This window comes from Schistocerca americana, chromosome 7, assembly GCF_021461395.2.
Source record: "Schistocerca americana isolate TAMUIC-IGC-003095 chromosome 7, iqSchAmer2.1, whole genome shotgun sequence".
Lineage (NCBI taxonomy): Eukaryota > Metazoa > Arthropoda > Insecta > Orthoptera > Acrididae > Schistocerca > Schistocerca americana.
This window is the reverse complement of record NC_060125.1, coordinates 609,895,715-609,917,640: the sequence shown is the minus strand read 5'-3', so window position 1 is coordinate 609,917,640 and position 21,926 is coordinate 609,895,715. Positions and strand designations below refer to the sequence as shown.

General features: G+C 43.8%; 1 protein-coding gene across 1 annotated transcript in view; it reads left to right on the top strand.

Moving 5' to 3' along the window:
- LOC124621937 (hemocyte protein-glutamine gamma-glutamyltransferase-like) overlaps positions 1–21,926 on the top strand; it is a 358,656-nt gene that overhangs the window by 118,314 nt on the left and 218,416 nt on the right. Inside the window, exons 6-7 of the mRNA XM_047147447.1 lie at positions 10,084–10,258; positions 19,706–19,966. Of these exons, the coding sequence (XP_047003403.1) occupies positions 10,084–10,258; positions 19,706–19,966 (436 nt within the window). The remainder of the gene's footprint in view (positions 1–10,083; positions 10,259–19,705; positions 19,967–21,926) is intronic.

Genomic DNA, 21,926 nt, shown 5'->3' with positions numbered 1-21,926 from the left:
AAGTTGCATGCGGCTTTTCGCGGATAACACTGTAGTATACAGAGAAGTTGCAGCATTAGAAAATTGTAGCGAAATGCACGAAGATCTGCAGCGGATAGGCACATGGTGCAGGGAGTGGCAACTGACCCTTAACATACACAAATGTAATGTATTGCGAATACATAGAAAGAAGGATCCTTTATTGTATGATTATATGATAGCGGAACAAACACTGGTAGCAGTTACTTCTGTAAAATATCTGGGACTATGCGTGCGGAACGATTTGAAGTGGAATGATCATATAAAATTAATTGTCGGTAAGGCGGGTACCAGGTTGACATTCATTGGGAGAGTCCTTAGAAAATGTGGTCCATCAACAAAGTAGGTGGCTTTCAACACTCGTTCGACCTATACTTGAGTATTGCTGATCAGTGTGGGATCCGTACCAGGTCGGGTTGACGGAGGAGATAAGATCCAAAGAAGAGCGGCGCGTTTCGTCACAGGGTTATTTGGAAAGCGTGATAGCGTTACGGCGATGTTTAGGAAACTCAAGTGGCAGACTCTGCATCGCGGTGTAGCTTGCTGTCCAGTTTTCGAGAGGGGGCGTTTCTGGATGAGGTATCGAATATATTGCTTCCCCCTACTTATACCTCCCGAGGAGATCACAAATGTAAAATTAGAGAAATTCGAGCGCGCACGGAGGCTTTCAGACAGTCGTTCTTCCCGCCAACCATACGCGACTGGAACAGAAAAGAGAGGTAATGAAAGCGGCACGTAATGTGCCCTCCGCCACACACCGTTGCGTGGCTTGCGGAGTATAAATATAGATGTAGGCGTAGAAAGTTGTGAATTACAAAACAAACAAAAAAATAACACTTCCGAAATGACAAAAAATTATATAAATTCAGCCAACTGACTAGGTAGTTATTTAAGCAATGCATGGCTGTTACACAGCCTCAGTAATTTCACTTGTACTTACACAAAGAAAAAAGAAAGGATCTCCAATCATTGACCTGTCGTAATTGAAATAAGATTTTTATGACAACCTGTTGCGCAAGAGTAATGGCGGCATCATCGAAATCTGCAGGCTGTCTGAAAAAGTCATCCGCGTGGCACTGTAAACCCAGTACAATTGTCACTCAAGGCTTTTATTCACTTCCGCCCTCTGCCTTTCTAAGCTTTCTTAAAAAATTCTGACGGACACATGGTTACTGATGGGCATAGAGCATCCCGCGTCGACCTTCCCTTGTTCAGGTATGCCCCTGGTACACTGCTGGAGTCACATTACCTTTGACCAAACCGACCACCAGCGTGCACTACAGAATTTAAAGCTCTTTGTGTGAAATTGAATATCTTTCTGTTTACGATGTCAGTTTGACACGAAAATTATCAGAACAGACACGAACGAAAATATCCGTTATGGAAGTGAGTAATTAAGTCATCCTCTCAACAAGCGCCTTTCAGAATTTCTGAAGCAAACTATTATGCATACATAGCTGCACATGATTTACGTAAATTCAACATCAGTAGCCTACATTACATTACATTACATAGCACCCAACAGTGGTTACGAAATTTCATTGCCAGCATTATAACTGTTCAGGGGAAAATGTAGAGTCTCCATTATGATGTTTTGAAATTGGTTTTACTCAGGCTCTGACTCCTCCGAACTGTCGTTAAAATATTATATTCCGCTTTTCATTTCAGTGATGATCTAAAGAGGAGTCTTCCAACACTGATATATACTGTTTGCCATGTCTGAGTAAATCATGCGCGAAAAAGTGTAATGTTTGGCAACTGAAAGAAGGAAGGGAAACCCTTTATATCACTTTCCCTGTGATCTGCGCCGCGTCGTCCAGCGCCGCGAATATAATGAGCGCCAAAAGTTGCGCACTAGAGGGAGCCGTGGGTTTGTCTGGCTTTGCTCGCTTCCCCCCTTCCCCCCTGCCTTCTCATTCGTCCTGCTCCCGGCGCCCACCGTTTGTCTCCCTTCTCCATTTTCTGTTTTCCATTTCAGATATGTCTCACCCATTATCAAACGATCTAACCACAAAACACGAAAACGCATGACCGAACGATGCTGTGTTACTAATCATAAAAGAATTACTTCCAACTGCGATGGTGCACACAAGCCTAAATCCATTGAAGGTACGGAAAATGATATTATTACTTCAGAACAAGATTTATTGTTAAAATTAGGAGAATAATTCTGACCACCGTTGGTAAGTCTTTCAATGGAAAATAATGTATATTGAAGGAGTCAAGGTAAGTAGAGCACTATGGTAATATATAATCAATTTCTATTACAATTCTCGAGTAACGAACAAAAACATAAAGACTAGTAGGAAGAACATTGCAACAAAAATTACGTTTCGTAACGTACTTCACTACGACTTTAAAAGTATGGATTCAAATGTAAGAATAATTTTGGTACTTCGGATATTAGTTAAAATTTTATTTCATAGAAACATATAAAAAAGTAGCAGTTACTTCTACAACTTGACTCTGTTGTTATTTACTCTACCTTCTACAACTGTTACTGAATAAATTTTACATGTACCAACCGAAGTATAAATTCAAAGTGCAAGCGAATTTCTTTGGGTGACACTCAGTATAAAATTCGAATATAAACTTAAACCAGCAGAGAAACGCTCCTGTCTTAGCAGAAAAATGGCGAATATCTCCCTCGTTAAAAGACTCTGACAGAGAAGTGGGAAACCAGCAGCTTCTATCCTCATACCGTCTCCCTCACTAAATATTTTGTCATGCGAATATATTCACGCTCTGTTATCACAAGACAATCTAAATCCTTTGTGCCAGCTCTCTGTTTGTAGTTAGGCCTTGGTATTCAGCATCTTCTCCCTCTCACTGTCGCTCTCTGTGTGTGTCTCTCTCCCACTGTATCCTTTTTCTCTCATTGATACTCCACTACCACTGTCTCCTGTGTCACTTACACTCTCTTCTTTTTTTTTTCTTGTTCTATGGCATGTCGGCAGCTCAAAAATTCTTTGAGTCCAACACACTTTCCCCTTGCACCCACGTGTTTAAAATTTCGGTCCAAAATATGCCCCCCCCCCCCCTTCTTATAAATATGAGTTCTCCTGTCTAGAAGATTCCACACCTTCACCCCCAACGGTACGTATGGTCTCCACTCATCTGTACCGTCCGATGTGGCCGAGCGGTTCTAGGCGCTACAGTCTGGAACCGCGCGACCGCTACGGTTGCAGGTTCGAATCATGCTTCGGACGGGGATGTGTGTGATGTCCATAGGTTATTTAGGTTTAAGTAGTTCTAAGTTCTAGGGGACTGATGACCTCAGAAGTTAAGTACCATAGTGCTCAGAGCCATTTTCTTCTACCTATCTGTATTTTTCATTCCCACTGTCTCCTCTTTCTTTTGCTCCCAACGCTTCTATCTCGTGCCATCTTAGTTTCCCTTTTCTGCCACCGGTTGTCACTGACCATCAAAACTTCCTTGCCGCGTAGGATAGCCGCGCGGTCTAGGACGTCTTACCACGGTTCGCGCGGCTAGCCCTGTCGGAGGTTCGAGTCCTCCACGGGCATGGGTGTGTGTTGTCCTTAGCGAAGTTAGTTTTAAGGTAGACTAAGTAGTGTGTAAGCCTAGGGACCGATGACGCCAGCAGTTTGGTCTCATAGAACTTACCACAAATTTCCAATTTTAAAACTTCCTCTCTCCTTTGCTCCCATTGCAATTGTCTTCATCCACCTCTCTTTCTCTTTTACTGTGACATTCTCTCTCTCACCACCACTGTCTCCTCTCACCTTCTCGCCCACTAGCTCTGCCTCCTCTCTCTTCCACCTGCACTGTCTCTCTATTGCTTTCTTTCAGCACAAAAAAGCGTGACTATATTCGCACACCAAAATATTTGGTGACGAAGGCAGATTGAGGACAGAGGCAGGTGCTCCCCCACTTTTCTGTCAGTCTTTTAAAGAGAAACATATTCCCTTTTTTTGTGCTCCGACAGGAGTATTTTTCCACAGGTTCCCTTCTTTCACCTGCAACAGCTTGGTGCGCTGCGTAGATAAAACAAATTCTATGTGTCAGTAAAACTTTCATAATTTATTTCCATAATTCGACACATTTATATACTTTGATACCTATAAACAACAAATAACTACGTGTAATATAAACTTAACAAAAAAATCGTTTGCCTTACATTTTTTCGAATACTTCGCCCATCGGTCGCAATTCATCGAAGACGCCCTACTTATGATATGCATCTTAAAGGAGTGAAAATCTTATTAGAAATATTTCACTGAATTTCAGTATTTCCAGTTTTACATAATTTTCAACGGTAATTTTAAGTTTTTGTGGCTTGTTAAGACACTTTTTAGTCCATTTATTTCACTGTAATACCGCTGCAGGCATATTCCTGCAGGCGTGAAGTGCCCATTATACGAAGACAAGCTCTCCATGAAGTTTTATTGGTGAAAAAATACGAACTAAAAACATACGCTGGTGATCTCAGAGCCCCTTGCAGTAACCCTGCAACCATTTCCATGAGTTGACTACGTCAGTTAAAATTACATTTACGCTTCAGGCGGTATGTTACGTGCATATTTTCCGTCAGAAGCACGTTGACTTTGAACCACCGGATAACGGATAATTATATCGAAAAAATTTTCAAGGTGTCACGAGGACATCATCTTAGGAACATATGGTAAAAATTTCGACTATTTGCCATGAACAGACATTATGTAAGAGGCCATCCCCACAACTTGTATTTTTGGTACCCAAAATCGGTGGTTTTTCTGGGTTTTCTCAGGAACCGCCCATGAACAAACAGAGCTTTTGTGATACGCTTACGGTCCACAGTACACTACACCTAATGCAAGAGAACCAGCGGAGCTGCTCGATTTGCCGGACCTGGAGGATGTGTGTGATTTTCAAATTTTAACCCTGCAGTGTAGGATAGCTACAGTATGCCCGTTATTCCGATAGGTATACAAATGGCCTCTAGGCCAAGGACTATCCGGGACACATGGCCTCTTACCTCTGTAATTAACAGAACCCGAGACATGGTCCCCTTCAAAAGTCACAATTTCGCTCGCAGCTTTAGGGAACACATTGGTACCTTGCGCTGCATGCCCGGACCGATGACTGTATTTTCCTATCGACCATCGGACCCGCACCAGATGTAAACAAAAAATATAGAAAAATCCCAATGTCGCTAACACGTATGTTCACCAATAATACTGTCGTTACTGGATGGTATTCCAATCATCCAACAATCGAATGACCTAATTACAGCCTCACACCAGATGCAAGCGAAAAAGGTAGCAAAATCCCAATGTCGCTGACACATATGTTCACCAATCATACTGTCGTTACTGGGTGGTATTTCAATCATCCAACAATCGAATGACCTAATTACAATTTCGTAAATAATGGGTGACATTCTGCAAAAAAATTCTAAATACCTTGTCCAAAAATTATCTAAAACATGTAGCTTGCAAGGCGACCCGTAATGAATATAAATAAGGGACAATCAAATGAGAACGGTACAGATGGTAAACAAGTAAGTAAACTGTTCATTATTTCTAAAGTAATCGCCATAACTTTTAATACCCTTATCCCATTGTAAGACAAGACTGTCAGTTTCTTCGTGGAAAAATATTTGCGTTTGCCTGCGGAACAATGGTTGTACCCAGTCGTGCAGCTCTTAGCTCGGAGCAAATATCAGTGGTAACGAATGTCTTCCGTCAAGGGTCCAAAAGTATGGAATTCGCACAGGCAGAGGGCACTGGGACTTGATGTCGTGCTTCAGTTTCTGCAAATTGTGCACGTACGGCTGTTGTGATGCCGTGTTCCAGCAAGTCAATGAGCGGCGGGCTTTTGCAGTCAAAGAAAAATATCGTCACGACTTTTCCGGAGCTGGCGTGCCTGTTGTTTCGACTACGCTGCAGAAGCTCTGCTGGGAATCCTCCATACAGACCCTACCTCACCCCATGCGATTTCCCCATTTTTGGAGCACTTAACGAAAGACGTTTGTGACCGTCGATTTGCTTCGGATGAAGAGGTGCGCGCCAGGACACAATCATGGTTCCATGAAGTCATTGACCGTCTTATCTCAGACTGAGCTAAAATTATTAACGGTTATGGCAATTACTTTTTCCATGTATCCCCTTTTCATTTGACTGCCCCTTATGCGTTAGATCTAATGGCAAAAAATATATTGACCTCTAATAATCAAACTTAAGTCGGTAAGGGTCACCCTGAGACACTTGTAGCAATGTAGTACAAAGAGGAAATCAAAACATTTACAGATGGCAGGAGCATAGAGATGATCTCTGTCTCCATTTTTAATAATCGAGCAAACACTGGATAGATACGTACGAAGGCCAGTTACTAATCCCTGCTATATCTTTGTCCTTTATTAAGTTACGTAAGGCAGCGTTCTGTGATTGAATTCCTTACTGCATGAGAAGAAATGACGAGTGTTGTTGCAACTCTGGCCAAAGTTGCAACGCATTCCCTTCTCTGGTCCTGCCGGTCTTTGCTACTAACAACACGACAATGGGTGCAGTGGATAGCATATTGGGTTAGCGTGAAAGAGGTCAACGGTTCGATTCTGGGTGGTGGCGTGTTTCATATTATTTGCCATTTTCATTCTGCCCTATAATACTGTAGTATACACAGTTTCTTAAGCCGCATGTACCCGACATTTACATAGAACATGTTTGGAATTTATTTGCAAAGTGAACGTGGCAAGAATAATAGTTGGTGCTAATCGATGGGGCTATAGTGGGAGGGTACACAGGAAACAGGTTTGGAATCTAGGGTAAGCGATGGTGTGAAACAATTCGCATCTACAGAGAACAAAAGGCTTCTTTAAAAGCTGACCAGGGAAAACGACTGTACTTCCATTTCTGTGTTCGTAGTACGTGAGTGCAAATGTTTTGTAGAAAACACAGTGTAATCGCTGTATGATAATTAAGACACCAGATACCGTACCACGGTGGCTACGTTTATGATATAAAAACAAATTTACCTCGACACGGAATAGAACCCTTGACGTCCTGCATGCTGACCGAAAACGGCATCCATTGCAGCAACTCCACAGCACTACTCAGATACGTTGAGAGAGTTAGTTTACTGTACATGTGATTGCAGTGTTGCCAAGTTGCATGTCTTTAACGTCCATTCACTGCCGGAAATATGTGCAGCTCGAAATTTTATGATAGGCATTTTTATATCTCTATTATGTGAGCATTCGCTCTGCGAAATCCGAGCGCGCGAATTTTTCTTCACCACGTACACGCGATTACGAAAGTGTTATCCTACACGTTGTGGCAAGGTTGTACTTGAGCACTACTACTGATCGTCAGACAATTTGTAAGCCACTTTACCGTAATAAACCGAATTAGGTGTCTCTTGTTTCATTTACTAGTCACTGAATTCGTAATTTATTGTTTTGGAGGCTGTCTAATTAACTCACGTGAGATCATAGGGCCAATTACCATACTTCTAGATTAGGGACAAACTGTCTAGCTTACAATAGCTTCCCCATTTAGTGCCGCCAACTTAATAACAGAACGCAGCATCCCATTCTCAATGGAGAGAAGTCTTCCGAAGTAAGAGTGATTTCAGGTGTGCCGCAGGGGAGTGTCATAGGACCGTTGCTATTCACAATATACACTCCTGGAAATTGAAATAAGAACACCGTGAATTCATTGTCCCAGGAAGGGGAAACTTTATTGACACATTCCTGGGGTCAGATACATCACATGATCACACTGACAGAACCACAGGCACATAGACACAGGCAACAGACCATGCACAATGTCGGCACTAGTACAGTGTATATCCACCTTTCGCAGCACTGCAGGCTGCTATTCTCCCATGGAGACGATCGTAGAGATGCTGGATGTAGTCCTGTGGAACGGCTTGCCATGCCATTTCCACCTGGCGCCTCAGTTGGACCAGCGTTCGTGCTGGACATGCAGACCGCGTGAGACGACGCTTCATCCAGTCCCAAACATGCTCAATGGGGGACAGATCCGGAGATCTTGCTGGCCAGGGTAGTTGACTTACACCTTCTAGAGCACGTTGGGTGGCACGGGATACATGCGGACGTGCATTGTCCTGTTGGAACAGCAAGTTCCCTTGCCGGTCTAGGAATGGTAGAACGATGGGTTCGATGACGGTTTGGATGTACCGTGCACTATTCAGTGTCCCCTCGACGATCACCAGTGGTGTACGGCCAGTGTAGGAGATCGCTGCCCACACCATGATGCCGGGTGTTGGCCCTGTGTGCCTCGGTCGTATGCAGTCCTGATTGTGGCGCTCACCTGCACGGCGCCAAACACGCATGCGACCATCATTGGCACCAAGGCAGAAGCGACTCTCATCGCTGAAGACGACACGTCTCCATTCGTCCCTCCATTCACGCCTGTCGCTACACCACTGGAGGCGGGCTGCACGATGTTGGGGCGTGAGCGGAAGACGGCCTAACGGTGTGCGGGGCCGTAGCCCAGCTTCATGCAGACGGTTGCGAATGGTCCTCGCCGATACCCCAGGAGCAACAGTGTCCCTAATTTGCTGGGAAGTGGCGGTGCTGTCCCCTACGGCACTGCGTAGGATCCTACGGTCTTGGCGTGCATCCGTGCGTCGCTGCGGTCCGGTCCCAGGTCGACGGGCACGTGCACCTTCCACCGACCACTGGTGACAACATCGATGTACTGTGGAGACCTCACGCCCCACGTGTTGAGCAATTCGGCGGTAAGTCCACCCGGCCTCCCGCATGCCCACTATAAGCCCTCGCTCAAATTCCGTCAACTGCACATACGGTTCACGTCCACGCTGTCGCGGCATGCTACCAGTGTTAAAGACTGCGATGGAGCTCCGTATGCCACGGCAAACTGGCTGACACTCACGGCGGCGGTGCACAAATACTGCGCAGCTAGCGCCATTCGACTGCCAACACCGCGGTTCCTGGTGTGTCCGCTGTGCCGTGCGTGTGATCATTGCTTGTACAGCCCTCTCGCAGTGTCCGGAGCAAGTATGGTGGGTCTGACACACCGGTGTCAATGTGTTCTTTTTTCCATTTCCAGGAGTGTACATAAATGACCTTGTGGATGACATCGGAAGTTGACTGAGGCTTTTTGCAGATGATGCTGTGGTGTGTCGAGAGGTTCTTACAATGGAAAATTGTACTGAAATACAGGAGTATCTGCAGCGAATTGACGCATGGTGGAGGGAATGACAATTGAATCTCATTGTAGACAAGTGTAATGTGCTGCGAATACATAGAAAGATAGATCCCTTATCATTTAGCTACAAAATAGCATGTCAGGAAATGGAAGCGGTTAATTCCATAAACTATCTGGGAGTACGCATTAGGAGTGTTTTTAAATGGAATGATCATGTAAATTTGATCGTCGGTAAAGCAGATGCCAGACTGAGATTCATTGGATGAATGCTAAGGAAATGCAATCCGAAAACAAACGAAGTAGGTTACAGTACGCTTGTTCGCCCACTGCTTGAATATTGCTCAGCAGTGTGGGATCCGTACCAGATAGGGTTGATAGAAGAGATAGAGAAGATCCAACGGAGAGCAGCGCGCTTCGTTACAGGATCATTTAATAGTCGCGAAAGCGTTACGGAGATGATAGATAAACTCCAGTGGAAGACTCTGCAGGAGAGACGCTCAGTAGCTCGGTACGGGCTTTTGTTAAAGTTTCGAGAACATACCTTCACCGAAGAGTCAAGCAGTATATTGCTCACTCCTACGTATATCTCGCGAAGAGACCGTGAGGATAAAATCAGAGAGATTAGAGCCCACACAGAGGCATACCGACAATCCTTCTTTCCATGATCAATACGAGACTGGAATAGGAGGGAGAACCGATAGAGGTACTCAAGGTACCCTCCCACACACTCCTTCAGGTGGGTTGCGGAGTATGGATGTAGATGTACATAATTTCCTAGGTATTTTGAATTGATCTGCACTGGAGATATTACGTGAACTTGCTGACTGGATGTCGCTGCAGTCCCTTCGGCGTTATTTGCCCGCTTACTCGAGTTGTTTTGATACGAGGCCGCACAGTGTCTGGTGAGCGTGGTGTTGGTGTGTGCCGGCAGGTGAACTCCAACGACGACCGCGGCATTCTGGAGGGCCGCTGGGACGGCGACTACGAGGACGGGACGGCGCCCGCCGCCTGGACCGGCTCGGTGGCCATCATGCAGCAGTACCTGGACACCGGCGTCGAGGTCAAGTACGGCCAGTGCTGGGTGTTCGCCGGCGTCGCCGCCACCGGTGAGTCCAATCGCCGCGTTGCACCACAGCCAGCTGGTCACCGGCAGGGGTGGCCGTTATCGCTGAAACAACACGTCTTACGTCTCCAGTTTAAAATAATACACAAACTGGTTAGGCTAAGATCAAAACAGTACAGACTACCTCCACCATCATACCGACACACCACTGTGCGCTCTTCGAATCAGTACTCAGCTTCGCAGCTAGCACCTGGGCACACAGATTGAACCTTGTCACCAAAAAAAACATCAGTCAGACGAGGGCAGAGAAGTGTTCTACTTAGGCTCTCTGGAGCCTTGGGGACCACCTCAGTGGATGAACTGTGTGTGATGCTCCGAATATGTACCATAGATATCAAATGGCTCTGAGCACTATGCAACTTAACTTCTGAGGTCATCAGTCGCCTAGAACTTAGAAATAATTAAACCTAACTAACCTAAGGACATCACACACATCCATGCCCGAGGCAGGATTCGAACCTGCGACCGTAGCTGTCGCCCGGTTCCAGAATGTGGTGCCTAGAACCGCACGGCCACTCCGGCGGGCCCATAGATATCACGATAAAATACAGAGCAGCTGCAAGGTGTTGCTTAAAAATGGGGAGACTAGATAAGGTAGACACAATAACCGGTGTGCCGATACAGTTGGCGTTTGGATATATAGAATTGTGAGTGGGATGTAAGTGACAAGAAACGTAGACTGACTACCTCCGTGACATAAGGGAGCGGTTGAGAATGAAACATATCTATCCCAGCCGCAGTATGGTACATTTCTTATACGGACATGGACCTTATCCCACGCACTTAAACCGCGTGAATCTGAGCAGACACCTACATGTACTGGTGCAAGTGGGAAATAAGGCTCCCCAGAACACACACTACTTTTCTGCGTGCAATACGTGAACAATAAACATACACTACATTTAGACTACATAGAAATAGAGATAGATATACTCGTTTCCACGGCAATAAGAAATGAAGAAGAATGTGCACAATTAAACGTAGACATGCGTTTATGCAACGTAACAAGAATGTCCACAAAGTGACAATCTGCCCACAGTCACAGAGACGATAGTGACAATAAGGAGGAACAGGAGGTGTGATAGTCAATAAGCATAAGGTGCTGGTGATCTAGCCAAGAAATCACCAAATGTTGTACACGGATGAGCACCTGAAGTTAATACATAGGATCAGCAATACATAGGATCTGCATACATAGATCAGAAATACTATTTCTCTACCAATAACCGTTTGTGTGTGTGTGTGTGTGTGTGTGTGTGTGTGACTGGCGGTCAACATCTCGAAGAAACCATTCCGAGGTATTCACCGTCAGTCACAATCGGTGATGGCACTAACAAATACCTCGTCTTTCCTATCATCTTTTTATGTTCTTCTTTAAAAAAATTATTTATATTTCAGCCTGAAATTATTGTTATTTTGAAAAGTATTATCCTCTGTAAATGTTGTTGATAAAATCAAAGAAATGAAAACTGCAATAAAAACCAAAATTATAAGATGTACGACTTGTTTTAAAAATGCAGGTAACAGGTCTATAATTTGGCAATAAATACATAAAATAAATAATCTCCAGTTCAACCTGGCTATCAAAACTGCTCAGAATAAACGGTTTCTGAAATAACCGATTTTCGGTTTTTTATTCCTGTTACTTTCTGTAGTAACCATAGAAATCGAAGAAAGGTTGGAACATTTTCACTCTCTGAGTTTCAAGATACATAGCATCAAAATATTAAGCGAAATATGCAAATAAAACTTAGTACGCCCACCATTCATTGCTTTTCTCGAAATGTGGTAGGCGTTTGACTACTATTCAAAATCACCAATATTCTCCTACTGAGTCTAATTTTTTGAAGCTCTGCTGAAAAATCATGCCGTAATCGGGGATCATACCACTGTCGGGACATTACGAATGAACAGTCCTAAAAGGCGAAAACTGTAGTTGAAAAATTCTTTTTCTAGAGTTAATTTATCCGTATTTAGGGCTACAAGCAGGTAAAGTGATTCTATGTAGACACAGGCAGCAGAACAGCTGCTTTCTATTTTCATTGTAAACTATGAGTGGCTCGTCCCATTTTAATTTTTTAAAGAAAATGGACCATTTTACGTCACTGATCTCGCACTTCGTTACACACTTCCAGACTGGGTATGGTGCCATTCTGTAATACAACTGACATCCGACGATGGCAGTGACAAACTACCACATAGACCACACTCGGCAAGTCTTTCACGCTGCATGTACACGTGTACCACCTAACAGGCCACACCACGTGCTAACAGATACATTAAGTGTCTGAGAAATGCTGTAACAGTTCTTATGCCATGTGTTTGTTGCTCGCTTCTGTCGGTATTGTTATTAGAATAATTTTGTACAATAGCGCAGTACTTCAAAGCAATGCAAATTTTACGACTAAAAATTACTCATTCTTTAAAAAGGACTTACTTAAAAATGAAAAATTTTAGAGCTACTGCTATGGGTAATTGATACTGTGGTTTTTTTATCCGGTTTTTAGTAAAAAATAAAAACACCAGTTATAACCGAGACTAAACAAATAGCGGAAAATACCGGTTATGCAGAACTAAATTACCGGTACAGGTCTTAACCGGTCGTTTTTCCCCATCCCCAGTTACTGGCCGGCTCCTCTACACTGCCCCGTATAAAACGGCAACCAACGACAGCCACTTATGGGGGAACGACAGGCTGACGGACGAAACTACTGCTCAAATTCAGGACCTTTTTTCTTCCATACTGGAATGTAGTAGACAAAAGGGGTTTGCTGCAATGAATAAAGCATACATCATAGTTTTATTGGTATTTTTATTGAAAAATATTAATGTCTTCCAATGAAATGAACAGCCTTAGCTGCTTACAGGCGTTGACATACGTCAAGGGGGACAGATGAAAATGTGTGCCCCGACCGGGACTCGAACCCGGGATCCCCTGCTTATATGGCAGACGCTCTATCGATCTGAGAGATAATGGGCGGGGGCACTACGAATGTAGTGCGGGACAATACGCTGAGAATGTGGGTTTCGCGGGAGGCGTGCCAGAGATAAACCCCTGCAGTCGCGGTATCCCCTGTGTCCTCGGTGGCTCAGATGGACTACATCACCACACCCTTCGCCGGCATCGACACTATCGGGCCACTTTCGCGAACTATTTACAGAGCATTTTCACCAGCCCACCTCAAAGCTGGAATCTCAACGAATCGTGCCAGCCAAGACTGGACGATCTCACGCTCCCCTTCGATGGTCAATGATAGAATGCATTTTGTTCTGATGGCGCGCCAAAGTGGAGCATGGCGCGGAAAGTATTCCTATTTTATTTCACTTCTCTTTTCTCCTCCTCTTCTAAGTTTTTTTTTCTCCTTACACATGTTTATCCTTTTCACACATAGCTCTCTATCTGCAGCCTATTTGTTTTCTTTGTCTTGTGCTCCCAAAAAAAAAAAAAAAAAAAAAAAAAAAAAAACAATTGCTGCTGATGGTGAGACTGTATACTCATTTATGTTATCAAAAAACATAAAAATACAAAAGAAGGCCGTTGCGGAAATATAGCTACCTTTTATGTTTTACGTTTCCAAAGGATATTGTGTTATTTTATGAAGAACGTCGTCTTTTATTTTCATACCCAAGAGGTTTTTATTTGTTTTTCTAAAAAAAAAAAAAATGGATAGAGCGTCTGCTACGTAAGCAGGAGATCCCGGGTTCGAGTCGCGGTCGGGGCACACATTTTCATCTGTTCCCGTTGACGTATGTCAACGCCTGTAAACAGCTGAGGCTGTTCATTTCTTTGTAATTTCATTCTAACGAGCTGCATGGTCACCGATAGTATCTGTTCTTTCGGACATGTACTCGTAATTTTAGTTCACCGAAAAAGAACCAGCAAAAAAAAAAAAAAAAAAAAAAAGAAATTATACATATTTGAAGAAAATAGCCATTTTTGGAGCCCTTCTTTTTGGCCGAAAACAATACTAACAACATAAAAAAAGTCGGTTACGGTGAAATGAGGAGAGTTCAATTTGTTTCAAGGGGGGCCAAAAGTAATTAAAATCGGAAGAAAATTGTAGCCTGGGTGACGGCAACCATGCCTAAAACTATGGTTTTGAGAAAGACTTCTTTAAAGTTTGACACGTATTTATGGTATAAAAAAAGGACAAAGGTTGAACCTTACGGAAATCATCGATGCCTGGTACATAATAACTATCGCCCCGTCTAGAAGATGTCCGGTCTCTGCTAATTTTACCTGATAAGCCCTCATTTTCGTCCTCAAAGTCCTTTTCGTCGCTAAATGCTTCGCCACTGGCGTCTCTATCTTCATAGAATCGGCGCATTTAATCGCCGATTTTGATTTGAACGGCATTTGCCACGTGCATTACATGTGAAAACTAGCAAACAAATTTGGTTTTCCCTTTACGCCGAACAGTAAAACCACTCATCTCGGAATGACGCCGACTGACACTAACTCAGCCACGGAACAGCTGACTGAGCGTCTACCAGGGGGCGCACATGAGAAAAGTGAAAGTCTGCTATGTGTTCGAGACATTGGTAAACATTTGCACCATTAGAATGAGCCCTAAACATCTCACAAACGCAATAAAGGGAGCGTGGGCGGGAAACTTTCTAACGCCGAGGCGTGCCGTGAACGCTCGCCTTCAAACGCTCGCACAATCGTTACTTTTTGGAATTCGCGCATAATACTTTGGGGAATAATTCTTCAGTGTATATATATTGGCTAGTGCTGGCGTAGCAGACGTGGTGCCGCTACCATGCGGCCAAGTAGCTAACCCAGGTAGCATCAAGTGGCAGAGTGCACCCGGTTCCAGTCCTCCTACCAGGGATAACTGTGTGGCAGTACCGGGAATCGTATCCGGCTCCTCCGCATCGCACTCAGGCACGCTGACTACACAGCTACAGAGAAGGACGCCTGATCCCTTACATGTTCGTTTCTCGTCTGGTCAGCCTTGTGGCACCCATGGATCAGTACCGCACAGAATTATCTTTCCTACTCCATGCAGCACTTCTTCGTATGTTTTTGCGCTGATGAACATTCTGAGTCTTTTAGAGGCTCTGCCATAATTACAGGACTATCAGGTTTCAGTTGGGTACTTTTTTGACACCGACAGTATTAGTTCCTGCTCGATAATGTACGATCGCCTCGTCATCTGAACTTACAAAAAGAGCCGAGGCATTTAAACTGTATAGTTTCGCGGACTAGCTGGTTCTTCGTTAAGACGGTGCCGTTAGTCTGAATTCTACGTTTAGTTACTATGTTTTCTTGACGTTTATTCTGATGCCGTTATCCTCCATTCTCCAGGGCAGGTTCCGATTTTCGAGAATTTAGTAGGATCAGTCAACCTGCATGTCTCAAAAGACTGTGGTCATAATTTTTAGCCCGGACACCGATATTTTGATCATTTTGTTGATGGGAGGGCTCATTGACATTAGTAGTTTGTTCATCTTGAATGCCACAGGACGCAACTATGTTTCATCTTCTGTGCTGCATCTGCGACCAGCGGGCAAAAACGAATCTCAAAACGTAAAAAACTACAAAGTTTATATCCTGCAAGTAAACGCAACGACCTTTCCGGTGAAGGTGAGCTGCGGGCTGAATGCCTAACTAAGAAACAATACTTTGGCTGAAGGTCGAATTACAGCAGGAACAAATAATTTCTGGATCGACGCCCGGACTACAAAATAACCGTTGGCATAAGCGCAGTTCTAATAATAACAACAGTTACTACATCAACTAATTAGTTCTGGCGGAAGGCCGATATTAAAAAGTGCTGGCTGCCCACAGTCAACGTAGTCCTGAATAGTAACAAGTAGGTCAGTTGCTGGACTTAAACACCAATCAGTGATGAAAACGAACTCCTTCGCGACGGTAATGTTGTATAAAACATTCTCGAGCTTTTTGTCGCATCAGTTCAGGATAAAACCTCGAGCTTCCGATGATTACCCCCATCATCTTCGCCAACAGCAACTCACAGTACACCGATCACTGATAGTCAAGGCCCACAATGGGTGAGAGGATTTAGAGTTCGGTGTACCCAAAGTTAAGAACCAGTATTTATCACACGTCCAAACTGTTGATAATGTCGTCACAGAGCGCACGTCAGCTGGCAATGGTCCGGTGCCTTGCGGCTCCCTCGGGAGGAAGACTTGGTGGAGTAGCCAGCGGTGGACTGCGACGCGCCTTCCTGGACGCACCGTAGCGTAGTGAGTCCCTGATTGTGGAAGAACTGTTTGTCTCGGGACATTGCGCAGCGGCTTACTCGGTAAAGATTGCTTTCTGTGTTCTGTTCGCGGCCTTAAATGGGTTGCCCTTGGCAGAATAACTCACCCGCTATTCTCAGTCACGTGTCTACGCGTAACAGTCAGGTGTCTACGTACAACGTACGTCGCGACCTCTAGAGGCGTACCTGATGCCTCCTGGAGGCTGCGGATGTGACCTCGACTCTGCTTTTTTGTTTTAGTTTTATTTGGCCTCCAGATTCTGTACTTTATTTAGCCATCGAGAACACATTTTTACACAGAATACATATTTTTACACGGAAAATACAAAAATACTTATTTATTTATTTATTTATTTATGCATTTATTTTACCTGGCAACATTAGGGCCTTCAGGCCTTCTCTTACACCTAACCAGGCATACTCAGATTGAACATTAAGTTTCTACAGAACATTAAGGACATATAACGTGTTATACAGTATTAATGTTAAAGAAAAGTAAATAGAGATTACAACAGTAGTACAATGATAATTATAACAATCGAAAAACATTGTAACAATCAAGAATAATAATAATAGTAATAGTAATGACTATGTATATGAAAGTAAACATATTTTTCTTTTATGAATGTCAGTCCTATTGCTAATTGGGAATTTTCTCGTTATGTTCTTGCAGCTTGTGAGTTATTCCCATCGAGCAGACACATAAGACGATAGAATGGGGTGAAAGAGATATAGAAGAGGTAAATAGGTTAGAGGAAGAGAAATAGAATGGTAAAGTTCGAAGCTATGATGGAGAGGAGAAAGAAATGAGAGGGGCACAACAATGGTGGCTATACCGTCCCTAATATGTAAGTTTTGAGTTCCCTCTTGAATGTTGAGTGGTTCTGGATAAGACGCAGATCACAGGGGAGCGCGTTCCATAGTCTTATGGCTGAGATGGGGAATGACACGGAGAAAGATTTTGTGTTATGTAAAGGTACAGCCAAGATGCTAGACGTATCCGATCTGGTATTGCGGTTGTGGAATGATGATAGGTGTTTAATGTGAGAAGATAAGTATTGGGGGCACCAGTTGCTAAGAAATCGATGAAGTAAGCACATCGTGTGGAGATCGCGTGCCTTATGTGGGCGTATCCAACCTAGCTGGGAGTATGAAGGACTGATATGATCATACAACCGTATATTGCACACGTATCTAACACAAGCATTCATCACTAGCTCGAGGCATCTCGAATTTTCACTATTTGTGCCGTGTTGAACTACATCACAGTAGTAAAGATTAGAGAAGACTAGTGTTTGGACTAATTTTTGTTTAACATGGCTTGGAAATATTTTTCGAAATGTTTGAAATGCATGTAGGGAGGAGAGCGATTTCCGGCAAGCTGTGACTGTTTGTTCTTCCCAATTTAGGTGCTCATCCAAGATTATTCCAAGGTCTTTTACTGTTTTTTGGTATGGTAGTTGGGTACCACTGAGGAGTATTTGAGGGACTGTTTCGCGAAAGTACCGGCTGATTAACTTTGGATGAGATATAAGTATGACGTGGGATTTCTTGAGGTTTAGTTTCAGACCTAGGTTCTGTGCCCATCGAGAAACAGAGCAAAGATCTGCGTTCATACTCGCTACTTCGTCAGCAATGTTCTTGGGGCTTGCACTTATGTACAGTTGGATGTCGTCGGCATACAGATGGTAGTTGCAGGAGTGAATCACTGAAGAAATATCATTAATGTACAGTGAGAAGAGTAATGGACCAAGGACGGAGCCTTTGGGAACTCCAGAGCGTACGTTTTTCCTTGATGACTTTTCCGACCCACAAATGACTTGTTGACTTCTGTTTTTGAGGTAGCTGTCGAACCAGTGTATTGCGCTGTTTGAGAAATTCAGCTGTTTCATTTTAATTAGTAATATATCAAAGTCAACTGAATCAAAAGCTTTGCTAAAGTCAAGCAGTGTTAGGATGGTAGCTTCACGTCTGTCCATATCATGTTTAATGTCATCGGTTACTTTGATTAATGGAGTTGCTGTTGTATGGTGCTTTCGAAAGCCTGACTGATATTTGTCATGGATGTTATGAGTTTTGAGGTAATCCGTCAGCTGTTCATGGACGATGTATACTAGGGCTTTAGATATTGCAGGTAGTATGCTGATCGGCCTGTAGTCACCTGGCGACTTAGGGTTGTCAGTCTTTTGAAAGTTCAATCCGTCAACTATTTCTGCAACAGATGTTTAAGAAGTAGAATGATAAGTAATCTAGGCTTATTTATGTAGTCAGTTCACACAGCTTCTTAAATTTAGTAGTAACTGATACAGATAAATGAAAATATGACTCGTAGAGGTCTTTGCCTATGCCTTTAAGAAAACTGACAGTCACTTTATGCAGGCGACTGTCTTTATAAACAAAAGCAGAAGACACTGATTGAGGGAGAAGGTAGCCCATACTCGTCAGAGTTCTCAGATATTACGATCGTTCATTGTCAAATGTGGACTCTGCCTAGCGGCCAATAGGCTGTCCCCTACTCTTTCCGAGACTCGCCTGACGGGTCTGTTGTGCAGGTGGCCGACATGTAGGCGCTCGGCTCATCGGCTCACGACGGAAGGAGCACGCCGCAAACCCCCCCCCCCCCCCCCCCCCCCCGGAGGCACAATCCCATTCTGCGGCACCCAGCGCCAACACATTTTCCAGTAGTCCAGTGTGTTGTGCAACATCTCCACTGAGCTTGTTTAGTTCGTCTGCAATCAATCTCAGATGACCACCCACATTTTAGCTCGTATGACATATCAGTTTGCCTTATCAGTTTCCTGGAACGAAATCGATACCTGCTTTCGTGATATTACACTCGCTCTATAAACTTCCATTAGTTGGCGACGAATGGCTGCTTGGTACTTATTACACTTCACACGTCAATCTCCGATTGTGTATCCGTCAAAGCCTTCACATTGAAACAGTATTATTATCTACAGCTGCATAGCTACCTCCGCCTACGGGCGATGTTCGAAATCATTGATCGTCTCTTCTATCTAGAAATGGAGCTGATTTCGCACGGGATATTTGTACACACGTCAGACTCCTTGCTACATTCCTTATACAAACACCGTCGCACTTCTGATTTACCATGTAATCTACCTGCTGCGAACGTACGGAGGGCGTGCGACGCCCGCTGCCGCGTCACACGCTGATAGTGTCCCTTTGGTCCTCCGCAGTGTGCCGCGCCCTCGGCATGCCGGCGCGAGTCGTGTCCAACCTGGTCTCCGCACACGACGCCAACGAGTCGCTGACCATCGACCGCTACTACGACGCGGAGAACAACGAGATGGACGAAGACCCCAACAACCCCAACTTCGACATGGACTCGGTGTGGAACTACCACGTCTGGACCGACGTGTGGATGGCTCGGCCGGACCTGCCCAAGGGCTACGGCGGCTGGCAGGCGATCGACCCCACCCCGCAGGAACTCAGCACTGGTGAGTAACCCCCAAGAGTACTTGGTTAAAGTTCACTCAAACATTTTAAGTACCATCAAGTGTGTTACTAATCAGGCGTAACAGGATTTTTGATTAATGGCTCTTACTCAGTGAAATGTGTAATAAATAATAGAAATGTTATTTGTAACTGGATGTAGATGAAGATGAAATGGGAGATACGATACTGCGTGAAGAGTTCGGCAGAGCATTGAAAGACCTGAGTCGAAACAAGGCCCCGGGAGTAGACAACATTCCATTAGAACTACTGACGGCCTTGGGAGAGCTAGTCCTGACAAAACTCTACCATCTGGTGAGCAAGATGTATGAGACAGGCGAAATACCCTCAAACTTCAAGAAGAATATAATAATTCCAATCCCAAAGAAAGCAGGTGTTGACAGATGTGAAAATTACTGAACTATCAGTTTAATAAGTCACAGCTGCAAAATACTAACGCGAATTCCTTACAGACGAATGGAAAAACTGGTAGAAGCAGACCTCGGGGAAGATGTTTGGATTCCGTAGAAATGTTGGAACACGTGAGGCAATACTGACCTTAAGACTTATCTTAGAAGAAAGATTAAGGAAAGGCAAACCTACGTTCCTAGCATTTGTAGATTTATAGAAAGCTTTTGACAATGTTGACTGGAACACTCTCTTTCAAATTCTGAAGATGGCAGGGGTAAGATACAGGGAGCGAAAGGCTATTTACAATTTGTACATAAACCAGATGGCATAAGAGTCGAGGGGCATGAAAGGGAAGCAGTGGTTGGGAAGGGAGTGAGACAGGGTTGTAGCCTCTCCCCGATTTATTCAATCTGTATATTGAGCAAGCATTAAAGGAAACAAAAGAAAAATTCAGAGTAGATATTAAAATCCATGGAGAAGAAATAAAAACTTCGAGGTTCGGCGATAGCATTGTAATTCTGTCAGAGACAGCAAAGGACTTGGAAGAGCAGTTAAACAGAATGGACCGTGTGTTGGAGGGAGAATATAAGATGAACATCAACAAAAGCAAATCGAGGATAATGAAATGTAGTGCAATTAAATTGGGTGATGCTGAGGGAATTAGATTAGGAAATGAGACGCTTAAAGTAGTAAATGAGTTTTGCTATTTGGAGAGCAAAATAACTGATGACGGTCCAAGTAGAGAGGATATAAAATGTAGACTGGCAATGGAAAGGAAAGCGTTTCTGAAGAAGAGAAATTTGTTAATATCGAGTGTGAATTTAAGTGTCTGGAAGTCGTTCCTAAAAGTATTTGATGGAGTGTAGCCATGTATGGAAGTGAAACATGGACGATAAATAGTTTTGGCAAGTAGGGAATAGATGCTTTCCATATGTGGTGCTACAGAAGAATGCTGAAGATTAGATGGGTAGATCACATAACTAATGAGGAGGTATTGAATAGAATTGGGGAGAAGAGGAGTTTGTGCACAACTTGACAAGAAGAAGGGACCGGTTGGTAGGACATGTTCTGAGGCATCAACGGATCACAAATTTAGCATTGGAGGGCAGCGCGGAAGGTAATAATCGTAGAGGGAGACCAAGAGATCAATACACTAAGCAGATTCAGAAGGATGTAGGTTGCAGTAAGCACTGGAAGATGAAGAAGCTTGTACAGGATAGAGTAGTATGGAGAGCTGCATCAAACCAGTCTCAGGACTGAAGACCACGACAACAACATTTGTAACTATCGTTAATTGTTGTCTAAGTTGCCGGTTCCAATTGTTTAGACAATTATCTTCCGTCTTAGACCTACCACCTTGCTGGAATAACTTGAGAATGTCAGACGATATTCACTTCTCCCCGAGAATAATAAATCATTTATTCTGTTTTTTTATGATATTCACTTCATGTAGCTGTATTTAATGTTTTCTACTAATCGCAGTCGGTTTCGAAATGCTCAAGAGCTAATCTCACGTGGTGACTATCGACACTCGTAAATTACACGAGTATCATT